Source organism: Alligator sinensis, unplaced genomic scaffold, assembly GCF_000455745.1.
Source record: "Alligator sinensis unplaced genomic scaffold, ASM45574v1 scaffold284_1, whole genome shotgun sequence".
Lineage (NCBI taxonomy): Eukaryota > Metazoa > Chordata > Crocodylia > Alligatoridae > Alligator > Alligator sinensis.
Window position 1 is genome coordinate 508757 of NW_005842105.1, and position 12555 is coordinate 521311.

The 12555-nt window shown below is 41.9% G+C and overlaps 1 protein-coding gene across 1 annotated transcript in view; it reads left to right on the forward strand.

Moving 5' to 3' along the window:
• The window catches only part of NDUFAF7 (NADH:ubiquinone oxidoreductase complex assembly factor 7), a gene marked incomplete at its 5' end in the record, with an annotated part of 11897 nt that extends 2143 nt beyond the window's left edge, over positions 1 to 9754 (forward strand). The window contains 8 exons of the mRNA XM_006024497.3: positions 1 to 82; positions 1345 to 1455; positions 3574 to 3787; positions 4310 to 4368; positions 7161 to 7274; positions 8399 to 8542; positions 8923 to 9096; positions 9463 to 9754. Of these exons, the coding sequence (XP_006024559.1) occupies positions 1 to 82; positions 1345 to 1455; positions 3574 to 3787; positions 4310 to 4368; positions 7161 to 7274; positions 8399 to 8542; positions 8923 to 9096; positions 9463 to 9681 (1117 nt within the window). The remainder of the gene's footprint in view (positions 83 to 1344; positions 1456 to 3573; positions 3788 to 4309; positions 4369 to 7160; positions 7275 to 8398; positions 8543 to 8922; positions 9097 to 9462) is intronic.
• Positions 9755 to 12555: the final 2801 nt, after the last annotated feature.

Sequence of the window (12555 nt, forward strand, 5' to 3'; positions counted from 1 at the left end):
GGGTTACTACATGCATCATGACATGCTTGGAGAAAAGGGGGACTTTGTAACTTCACCTGAAATAAGCCAGATCTTTGGGGAGGTAATACATATAAATATTTTTAAAAGAAAATAGTGTTTCAAATACATTTTGAGAACCTGTGGTTGAGTGTGTTACTAATATCACTAACAGAACTATTCTGAACAAAAATAAACACACGTTAGAACAGGGGTGGCCAACATGCGGCACTGCTGGGTGGCATACTGTAGAGTGGGGAGGGGACAGGCAGCACAGAGGCAGATAGAGCAGGGAGTGGAAAGCAGAGCAGCAGCTTGGGCAGGGAGCAGAAAGCTAACAAGCAGATGGAGTAAGGGAAAGCACTGGAGCAGCACTTGGGGAAAATGCAGAGCGAATTTGTGGCATGCCGGCCAGGACGGTTGCTCCCACTGCTTTAGAATTCTAGGCGGAAAAGGGAGGTTGTAAAAGACACACAGAGCACAGCTCTTTGTGATGTTCCATGTAGTGTACATTGATCTTCTTAGTGTAAAAGTTGTTCCTTGTACAAGTAAAATCTGTCGGAACTTCCAAAGACTTGAAAAATTCAGCCTGGGATCTGAAGGCCAAGTCTGGGTTCTCTCATTATAGATCGTCACTAGTAATAAAGATTGTGTGCAGGTTAAATTGGTCTCTCTGGGACACTTGGGCAAATGTATTGTTAGCAGAGATGGCTGCTCAGGTGTAACTGAGCTTGCAACCCCCATTTGATACATACTTAACTATTCTTTTCAGGCACTAGTCAAGAAAAGAACACAACTCATTTTCAGGGATACATTGGTTCTTCAGGGCTGTCAATAGGTGACAAATACAAGTACAGAATCCTTAGACCAGTGATTCTCAAGCAGGATGCCATAGCACCCTGCGGTAACTTGAGATCCTTTCAAGGGTGCCGCAGGGTGCCACACAATGCATTCATAGGTTTGCAAACATGATTCACAAGATGACCCCAGAGATTTCAAATAGAAATCCATAGCTGGGGTCTTCTAGAGCTCTTTGCCACAGAAAAACTGCTCTATTATTTTTCTGTACTCAAAAAAGAGTGAAAACTAAGAACTGCCATTTTTCAAGGAGTGCCTCGAGTCCTAAAAAGGTTGAGAACCAGTGCCTTAGACAAAGCATGTTGGCTGAGTAAAATTTCCACAGCCAGGTTTCTGAGCAGAGTAATGCTTTAAGACTAGAAAACTATTAATTCTCAGAGAATATATTAAGACAGACTGATTTTACAGGTTGAAATGCAAGTATGTATCTCTACCCCTGAACATCATCAAGTTTTACAGTAAAATTATTCCTTGTGTTTTTCTCTTCAGTTAATAGGGATATGGTATGTTAGTGAATGGATGGCCATTGGCAAACCTAAAACTTTTCAACTTGTGGAACTGGGCCCAGGTAGAGGCACTCTTACAGGTGATATTTTACGGGTAGGTAAAAATAACGCATTCTTTAGGCTTGACTTGCCTATCTCAAGAGTACTCATAATGCATTGAAACCTGAAATCAGGAATGAAATTCCATTGCATCTGGTGAAGTTTTCATACCAACTGAATCCATTTTGATTACTAAAGTACAACTTAAATTTTACCTAGAATTTCTCTATGTACTCCTGTTATTTTGGTGGAGTTGGGGCTCATAATGAAAAGAAAATACTGAATGCCCCAAGCCTATTTTGCAGATCCATTTCTATTTTAAATACATCTTCACAGAAAGAGAGGGGGAGATTATCTTTGTAAAATAATCTATAGAAAAGCACTGTCTAAGAAAGCAAGTAGATGATGGGGATGTTGGTGATATGTAATTTATAGCTCACATTTGAGCCTCCCAAAACCGGACAGTGTTCCAAATACTGAGCATTGTGAACTCCTTTGACTCCACAGGGAATTTTGGAGGCTTATCTCCTTTCAGTACAAGACTTTCTGATCTACTGCCATTTCTCATTTATTCACTTATACATACTGTCTGGCTGGTAAAATTCAATTAGTCCTCAATAGAATACAGGAATCCAGTGAAAATATTACAGCTGCTACTTTTTCATTCATAAACAAGTCAAATGTAATAATGATTGCAAGTATGTGATTGTAGATGGCTCCTATGAACTCTGTTTTGAAAAACTTGGGTATTGCAGGTGAGCCATTGAACTCTGAAAGCTATGTTTATTGCAGAGCTCAGTGGAACTGCTCCCTTTATGCCAGGGTTCTGTTGTCATTCTTTAATAGCTATCATTCAGTTTCATTACCCTTTTTGTCTCTAGGATATATGGCACTGCATTTCTGTCCTCTAGTTCAGTGGTTTTCAAACCTCCAAAAATCACAAAACCCTTTTATATCACTTCTGCTGTGGAACCCCAGCCCATGGGTCTGGACCATCTGAGCTGACATAGAGCCAAGCGATACAACCCAGTAATGGCAGTGCACCGTCTCCTGGCTTGCTCCGCTATTACCCCCAGTCTCTTTGTAGAACCTCTGAAGACCTGTTGTGGAAACCCAAGGTTCTGCCAAACAGGCTGAAAACCACTGATCTAATTTCAAGACTTCTGTAGAGTCATAGGCCATCCCTTTGCTGCTGTTGCACTCTGTGCTAGGGTTCCTACTGACTTAAAGAGGAGCAAGATTTAATTACTGTAAATGAGCATGGTAGTTCTCTGAGAGGCAAAGGTTTTCTGTGATTTCTTTTATTGGACCAACTTGGGACAGATATTAGACCAACTTCTGGGCATAAAGTGCCCTTCCTCAGGTCACAAAAACCCTTTTGTAATATTGTAAAAGATATCACTCCTAAATGTCACAAAAAATCTCTTGCCCCTCATACATTTCCTGGACTACCGTATCCTGGCTTTCATGTCCTTACTCTTATGTTGGACCTTACTTTCTTTTATTTTCCTATCTGATTACACTGATCTCATATTTTGTCATAAGCCAGAAGAAAGAGGACATGAAATTTCCTTAGAGTAGTGCTTTTCAGCCCATGGGTCGCAATCCAAAAGTGGGTCGTAAGATTTCAGAGAGTTGCAAGCCAGATTGAGAAACGCTGATTCCGGGAAAGCACCAAGACTGCAGCAGGGCAGAGTGATGACAGGAAGTTGTCTGTCCCTTCCAGTGGGGGAAGGTGGCAGGGGAGAGCTGCAAGGCTGGGCTGGGTGCTCACAGGGGCGGAGTGGCTGGGAGACGCTGCTCAGGGGGTGGAAGGGGCTGTGACCAGGCTGCCTGGCACAGCACAGCAGCCCCAGCCCAGGGCAGGGGCTACCACAGGCCTCCCCTCCTCCTCCCTCCGGCCTGTGTCAGGGCAACTCTCGCTCCGCTGCCACCCATGAGCCACTGTGTTTTGGCCTAAGTGGGACAGGGCAGCTGGGGACCCCTCCAGCAGGGCTGGGAGGCAGGAGGGTGGGGGAGGGGGCTGTGGGTTGGGAGTGAGGGACAATGGTAGGTCTGATGGAGTGGGGGCTGTGGGTCAGGAGTGAGGGACACCAGCATGGGTGGGGGCAGCATATAAAGGCCTGCAGCATATAACTGCTTCTCACCAAATTCATCCTTTTTGTATTTACAGGTCTTTCACCAGCTTGGCTCTTTACACAATAAATGTAATGTTTCTATTCATCTGGTAGAAGTGAGCCCCAAATTAAGTGAGATCCAAGCACTGACCCTGACAGGGGAGAAAATACAACCAGAATCTGATGATACTTCCCCTGTCTACATGAAAGGTACTAGTAAGACTGGAATTCCAATTTTCTGGTACAGAACCCTTCAAGATGTGCCACAAGGTAGGTGGTTTGAATGGTCTGGTAATGATTGCTTCCTTCTCTTAATTCATGATCTTTATTTAAACCAGAGAGCTTCTTGGTAGAGTGGTTATAGGTGGAAACATAATTTTGCATAAAATGACTGCTACTTGTGAGTTTGGGCAGGATAGGGGGGCATAGTCTCTGAAATGGCTACTGCTTCAGGTTTCCCCATGCTTGGGATACCCAGCGTAAGACACTTTGTGAGCCTGTGCAGGTCCCATTGCCTTCAGTTGCACTTGTGGGTTTACGATACAGCAGACAATCAAGCTCATACAGTCCTGGGTTGGGAGTCCAAAAATATAAGTGCCTGAAATTAGGGACCAGTTGTGAAAATGTGGCTCTCTCAGTCTGGGCTTCTGTTGGGGAATAATGGTAATCGGCTATTTCACAGAGACACCGCCTGCCTTCATTTCTTAGAGTGGTTCTTGATTTCCAAATGGAACATGCTGTGGAAGTTTTATGTTGAAATATGAAGTAAACTTTTTCCATTTCCTTTTACAGGTAACAGCTTTTATTTAGCACATGAATTTTTTGATGCTCTACCAATACATAAATTCCAGGTACAGCTAGAAGCCCATTGAGAGTGGGACTTTTCTATTTAAAGGATGCTTAAACTATAGAATAAAAATCACTACAATGCTAGATTGGGGCTCATCTTTAACCATATCATTTAAATTTTAAAATACATTTCTCTAATACAGAGGTGTCAAAGATATGGCCCACAGAGCTCCTGGATAGGCTGGAAACGTAAGGGCATGGCCCACTGCTGAAAACAAGTATATGGAGCCAGATTGAAGACACATTTCAAAGGCAGGGGGGTATAAGCAATGGCTTCATTACAGGAGTGTACAAAATCTCGTCGTGTGTTTCATTTTGAAGCTGTTTCGACAGGTTTCAAGCTCGAAACAGCGAAATCAAAATGAAACAAAAGGCTTCAAAACGTAACAAGGACATTCGAAATGTTTTGAAGCCAGGCTTTCTTGGCTTCAGAGCCGGTCCCAGCTGGCAGCAGCCTTCTCTCCTGCACGCAGATCCGGGGGCCACTCCCCCCAGTAGGAGTCTGGCACAGCCCTGCTGGCCCCCAGATCTGCGCACAGGATGACAGCATGCTGCTATTCCCGGCTGGAGCCAGCAGCAGCAGTTTTCCTGGCACTTGGCATGGGCTGCACTCAGCACTGGTTCCAGGTGGCAGTGGGGTAGCCTCTCATCCTGTGTGCAGATTCAGCGGCCCATGCCCCCATAAGGAGTCCAGCACAGCTCCACAGCCTTCCCAGGGGTGCAGGACCATGGATGTCTGTTGCCTCTTGAGTCACCAGTCAGTGACCGGGATGGAGTCCCCCACAGCCAATCTCACTCGCTGGAACTCTCTCAGCCACTTTTGCTGGCAGCCCCACTCCCCAGCTGGCGCTCGCAGCAGGGGGCACTGCTGCTCCCCTCTGCCCACCAGCTAAATGGGGAATGCAGCCTGACAGGGGGTGCACATGCACCCCCTATATCAGTCGCCTCTGTGCGGGACCCCAGATCTGCACATGGGATGGCAGGAGGCTGCCACTGCCAGCAAGTGTCACAAGTTTTGCTTTGAACAGTTTGAGGTGCAGTTTCCCAGAAACTTCTGCACCTATCCCCTTGAGACTTGGCAGGCTTCATGCCCTCTGAAAAGGCTACCATCCCTGCAATTTTCATCCGAATCAGGCAAGCAATGACAAAGTTTTAGGCATTTTCATGATTCCTCATTATAGCCTATGGGCAAAACAGTTTTGACGAAACAAAATGGAACAGTGCTTCGAAACAAAACAAGACACTATCCCTTCGAAATGGTGCTGTTTTGCACAGCCCTAGCCCATGCTATCACCACTTACCCTGCTATTATAGAAACTCATTCCCATCAGGACAGCACCCTGTCCCTGCTCAAATTCACAGCCCCTCTAGGAACCCTGCATCCTGGGGTGAAACATAGAGCCTGTGGTCCAGATCTGGCTCTGCAAGGGAGAGTGGGAAGGGAGTGAGTTTGACAACACTGCTCTAAAGGATTTTGTGTGACTTAGTGTCCTCAATTTAACTGCTGTAAAATTAAGAGCGATAAAATATTAGCTGTATAGCAGAATGGTTCATTAATGGAAAACACTTTCTTCATCAGCAGAACTTAATAGGCTTTCAGTTCTGCACAGATAAAAAGTTTCATGTTATGATTTATATTGCAGTAATAAAAGATAGAAATAAATACTCTTTATTTCATTATTGAGTATTACATACCAATAATGTGACTGGTACAGTATGAAACAGAAAATGAGCAGTTCTAAAGAGACTTCATTTGTATTCATAACTGTAACAGTGAAGTAATGGTCTCCAGCCTCACAGAATAAATTTAAATTTCTTCTGAATGTTGAAACAGAAACTTTTCCTGTAACTTTAAAGCCCGAAGATTGGTTATACACAAATTGTGTGTACTACACACCACATACGATACTCGCCTTGTTTTTGAAAGGCAGAATGAAAAAGAAAAGATTTTTCCAGTTATGGCTGCATAGAGCAAGGACAGAGCCTAGTCTTCAGTTGACTCACCCTCCCTTTCCAGCTTAAGCAGTAGCTAAGGCTTCAACTTTAGTTGAAACTTATTTCCATAGGTGGATCTATGATTTTGAAAAGAAATACTGTCTCTGAGGCTGTGAAATAGGAGCAGACAGCCAAGTTGCCATAAGAAATGTTAGCTTGATTAGTGGAACATCAAGACCATTAAAAAGGAGGGGCAATTATTAATACTTCTAGAGTGAAGAACAAGGAACCATTAAGTTAACTGACTCCCTCAGCAGCCTGAATAATAATGCAAGAGCTGCTGCACTGTGGAGCGGGAATCTAGGCAGGGTGTTTCTTGCCCAGTCAGAAAGCCACCTTCCTCACTTAATACATACATCCCAATTTTGAGGCAAAAGGGGAGTATTGTACATGAGAAAAATACAGTAGTATTTAAATTATGCTAAAAAAAAGTATGCAGCTAGGTAACTTGTTAGAGCTCTCCATTTACAGAGGAGGGAGCTGAAGGCAGATTTTTTTTTCCATAAAGGCTTCTTTATTCAAACTTACTCCCTACATTGATTTACCTTAGCAGTTGATTCCACTAGACCAATTCCCCCAAGCCTTCGCTAACACTCATTCAGTTGCCTGAATGAATTGGTTAAGTTGGTAAATGGGGTGGTCTTTTCTAGGCATGGGCCTACTACTGTTTTTCCTTAAATATTTAAAAATATATACAAGCCTCTGTGGTTTGGTAAGCTATTTAGATCAAATTGGATAAACATGCTAATGAGTCTTCATAAGTTATAGCTTAGAATGTAAAATAGCTTTTATTTATCAGAGAACAGAAAAAGGCTGGCGTGAAGTGTTGATCGATATAGATCCAGAAGTTCCAGATAAGCTGCGGTTTGTTCTGGCACCAGCTGTCACCCCAGCTGCCAAATATTTTATACAGGTAAGATTCCAGCTACCTGAGCTAATATTCAAGCTACTGTCAAGCATCTAGTTATTTCTTTTTCCAGTTACTACTTTTTATCCATCCATTTCTCCCCCCAATCACAAGTTATTCAGTAGGGAACGTTTGATTTCATACTACATCATCAGGTGAGTGACTTATCATCATATACGCTGTGTGAGGCTTGTAGTTTCTGGAACAGTGTTAATCTCGGTATATTAGAAACAACAAGCAGTTACAATTTTGACATTTGGAGGAGAGCCAAGTCCTTAGACATTTCAATATTCCAAGTTAGAACAGATGAATGCCACTTTTCTTTACTAAATCATTGTCTAGTTTTTAAGTAGCAATTTAACTGAATACTGAATGAAGCCTTTGGTGACAGTGTTACGGTAATGCCATGACAGTTGGACCTGATGGAGGTGGTCTGCCTTCTGATTAGGAAGACAATTCTCTTCATGCCCCACTAGGGAATGGTGCATGAGCTTGTCCTCTGTTAGCATGACACACAATTATCTCATTAAAATGTTATATAAAAAGCCTTAGCCAAAACCAACTTGAGTATCTATGAAGACAGCCTAGAGCCCTGATTCTCAACAGGGTGCTGTAGGAATGGGGTGCCTCACAGCATTAGCCCTGTAAAAGAGAGAATCAAGGAAGGAAAAGGAAACAAATCCTAGCCTACAGCCTACTCTTCCCTGCAACTACAGATCTGTGGCTCAAGGATTAGACTCTTTATAAAGTCACCTCAAGACCCATGGTAGCGGTCATCCCTGAATTGAGGGATTGCTGATGATAAGCCATGTTAGGTATGCAAGTATAATTCACAAGATAAACCCAGAGATTGTTAGAAAACTCCTGATCTGCTGTGATCAGAGTTCTTTGCAACAGAGGAATTGCTTTACTTTCCTGTAGTAAAACAAGCTACTGAAAACTAGAGTTTGCATTTTCAGGAGTCTCTTGAGTCTAATGAGGTTGAGAGCCACTGGCCTGCAGTATGATGTACAAACCTAGTAAGACAAAGCAAATTACAAGGGAGGAAGTAAGAGTGAAAAACCTCTCGTTTCTCCAGTTACTTAGCATGCTTGTCAGTTTCTGTAGTTTAACCCTTGATCCTGCATTAGGATGAAGAACCAAGGGACCATGTGGAAGTATGTCCTGATGCTGGTGTCCTCATTCAGAAACTCGCTTGCCGCATTGAAAAGGACGGAGGAGCTGCATTGATTGCTGATTATGGTCATGATGGAACCAAGACTGACACTTTCAGGGTAAATTTGGTAGTTACCTTGCTCTTTTCTGGATCACACTATAGAAAATTGCTGTCATTAGTAGCAAAGGCCAACATTCTGAAAAAAGTGTATCCAAGCGAGATGCACCATAATGGCATTACTGTCAATACCATTAACAAACTACTGCAATCTAGACTACATTTGGGCAAAGAACTGCTTATTTGAAGGGTATAGAGAAATAGGGGCTTCTGCTGGCAGGGGAGGGATGCAGGAGATGGATCCTTTCCACCAGTAATTTAATTTTAAAGTTACATTTTGCCCCACATGAATCCTTTCCCAGTCGTTTATTCTTGGTCTTCTGTCACGTTTTGGTGACAGGGAGGGTAGTGGTTGAGGAGGTCTTCCTGTTATTTTTTCAGGGTTTCCGCAATCATAAGCTTCACGATGTTTTGATAGCACCAGGTACTGCAGACTTGACGGCAGATGTTGACTTCAGCTATCTCCGAAGCATGACCCAGGGAAGAGTAACCACCCTGGGGCCTATAGCACAACAAGAATTCTTAAAAAATATGGGCATTGATGTCCGGCTACAGGTATGGTTCTGTATCTGCACATAGACACTACTGCTGATCCATAGATGCCACTTCTGGTACCAGATTTTTTATTTAAAAACCTCTCATTTTAAATAGGCCAAGGCTATTGGTATTTCTGGGCCAATAAAAACCATTTCTGATTCCTTAAATAATTATCCATTAACTTATATTTGAAATGGTTCCACCATCCATGGTCTGTATTTTAAAAGTAATTTTATGCCAACACTTAATCCTCCATTCGACAGCGTGGCTCTCACCTTTCTACACTTGTATTATCCTACACAGTAAATGGAAACAGTGTATCTAAAATGAGAGAGAGAAGACAAATAGTTACCATATAGCAAACATTAATTGTTTTCCTTCCAGGTACTGTTGCAGAAATCACATGATGTGACAGTTCGTGAGCAGTTGATTCGTGGCTACCAGATGCTTACCGATCCCAAGCAAATGGGAGAGCGTTTTTTTTTTTTTGCACTGCTGCCTCATCATAGACTTAAAAGTTCTGACAAGCAAGTGAATCCAGGTCATGCAAAATCTCCTGTCCCTGCACCTATTGCTGGATTTAGTGAACTGCTGTGGCAATAAATCCAAAAGTTCCTATTCTTGATAAAATAGGAAAGTTTTCCATGCTAACCTATTAAAAGAATGACAGTAAAAAGTCTGTCTTATATATATACACACACACACACACACGCACACAGGATTAAGAAAATAACTATGGACTCTTCTTGCGAAAGTCACCGCCTTGCATAATTACAAATGCTGTTAAGATGTATCCACATTAGTCTGCCTTTGTGCTAATCTGTAAATGTGAAATCTCCCACTTTTCTGTCCTGCTTTCCCAGGCAGCTTCCTTGTTTATTACCTCAGGTGTACCAGTACTTCCATGATGACTGGAGCCCTAAGAAAACTTAAAGGGTCAGACACATGCCCCACCCCCACTTTCATAAGTATTTCCTGCCAGTCACAAGCAACTTTATTTTCAGCCCTGCTATTCACTGTTGTTACTGCGGCATCCTGTAGCTTAATCAGTTGGAAGGTAACTAGAGTGACCTGCCAGAAATGGAGCAAGTTTTACACACTAACAAACACACTATATATACCCACTGGACAAAAATGAAAATGGGTTTCAGTGGAGTTTTACTCTTCAGATTAAGTCTTGCTAGAAAGCTTGGAAAAGCACACTGTAAAATTAAAGGTTACTATTTCCTTTGGACAGTCCAGCAGCCAGCCATGTTTTTTGGCAGCAGGCCAGAATAGCCCAGCTCATGTCCAGAGCAAGCCAGCACTGGACCTAGCCACTGCTTCCCCATGCTGGCACATCTATGTGGAACACAGCACAGGTGAATACCCTGCCACCTGGTTGCAACATGGGCAACACCCCCTCTACAAACCACTCCTGAAGCTCCAGATCTACAGGCCAGGTCTAATGGCTCCATGGGCCAGATCCAGCCCATAGGCTGTAGACTGCCAACCTCTCTCCTACTGTACAGGTGAAAAATGAGTGGTTGTATACAACTACTTCTTTCTCTTCTGCTCCATGGAAGAAGCAAGCTGACAGTAGAGTCTGGGAACAGGAACAAGGAATCTCTTCCCATTCTTAATGCAGCTGCTCCAGATAGGGAAGCACAATTATGGCCTGAATTAAAGGGGAAATAGTGAAGTATCTTATAACAGGCTTCCTTTGTACATCTAATAAGTATTTTATGTTTTACCACTGCTTGTCACATGCTGGGTTGCATTCTCCCTTCAGTGTGCATTGTTATTGTTACAATGAACAGGAATTATGTACAACCTGCAATAAAGATAGGTAAAATGCATCTACTGCATACACTCTCTCACAGTTCTAAGCCAGATTCTGCACCACTGCAGTAAACAGGAGTTAAATCAAGCTTTAAGAGCTGTTATGTTAATGAAAGATTAGGCTCTTTAATAGACTTTAAACAAAAGAAGAAAAGATTTTACATCTTTCTCATGTAGCAGTATTGAGAATACACTAGTATTCTGGTACAGCTTCAGGACATTAAACAAAAAATATATATAGAATTAAAATAAGTGATCTCTTACAGCATTCAAAATTAAATAGTAGCATCTAGAACTGAGCAAAGCTTTAAAAAACAAGGCAATTAAATATAGCAATGGAATGTGTAAAATTCTTAAATTTGAACTATAGGATGTTCCTGAATTTCTACTGGTTTGGTAAAAGAATGAACTACAAGAAGAAACTGCTACAAGAGAATACTGGACTATAATCCAGAATTCAGCAATATGAAAGTGAAAATCCAAAACATTTCCCATTAGGGGATACTACAAAAACCTCACACACTTTACTATTAAATGGTAACATATTAAAAGTAGTTGTGAAATGTCCTCTGGATTCTAAATATAGGGGTCAGGAATTATCTTCCAAGTCACTGTTCATAAGATTTGTGCTAAAGAGCTGTTTGTTTTGTAGGTGCAGTAAACTAACCAGATTCCCACAGCTATGAATGGATCAACACAAGTACAGACACAAAAAGTTGTTTCAAAGGACATTTTAAAGCAAGGGAAGGAAGGAATTCATGCAAATGGAACAGGACAAATCTTATAGGGAAATAAATTTTATTTTCAAGCTTGTCAGAGGATATTTACAAACAATGGGAAGTATAAAAATATAAAAAGTACTTGACAGTGTCCTTTTGAGGCTATAAGTTTTACAAGAGCTTTTTTTCTAGCATCATAGCACTACTTGCATGAATGCAATGTATTTCATTGGCGGAAGATTTTTTTTTTTAAATGCATCTTACCGCCAGGAAAAAGTCACAGGATAAGAGAAAGGGGCATGAAAAACTGAGCAAATTTTACTAATAATTCCTTTTCTAATTTTTTTGGTTTTGGTAGGTTAACTTTCAACTCCATAATCTTATCTCCCAACCTCGTGAAATCTAAATTTTAAACAATTTGTACTTTAATATTAAGCCAATTCTCATTCTTTTAATTGAAACTGGGAATTCCGAGTGGCTCATTTTTGGAAAGCAGTACTTCACAGAGGGGAAACGAAGCATAGGCCTCTTACTCCATTAAAACCAGCCTCTCCTCCAAGCCTGCTTCAGTGCTCCCCTCCAGCCCCTGCCTTTAAATGCCACTGAAGGTCTTGAAATAATTTAACTCAACAACATCAAGTCAAAGTTTAGAAGCAGCCCAACCACATCTGAAGTGAAGCTAGGCTGAAGGAAGAATGGCATCTCTGAAATTTGTCACCTGAGAAATGGAGACAGCTAAAAAAGAAAACATTTCTCCTTTTTCCAAAAACTGGTCGCTAGCAGCCCAACAACTCTAGAAGCTATCATTCTAGTTCAAAAATTAAAATTATTCCTTCCTCTCAATGGAAAGACCAATCTGTAAAACTTCCCTGGATGGAGCTGCAAAGATAAAGAATACATTTTATCTCCCAGTGTAATTCCTCTACACTGGTTCAGC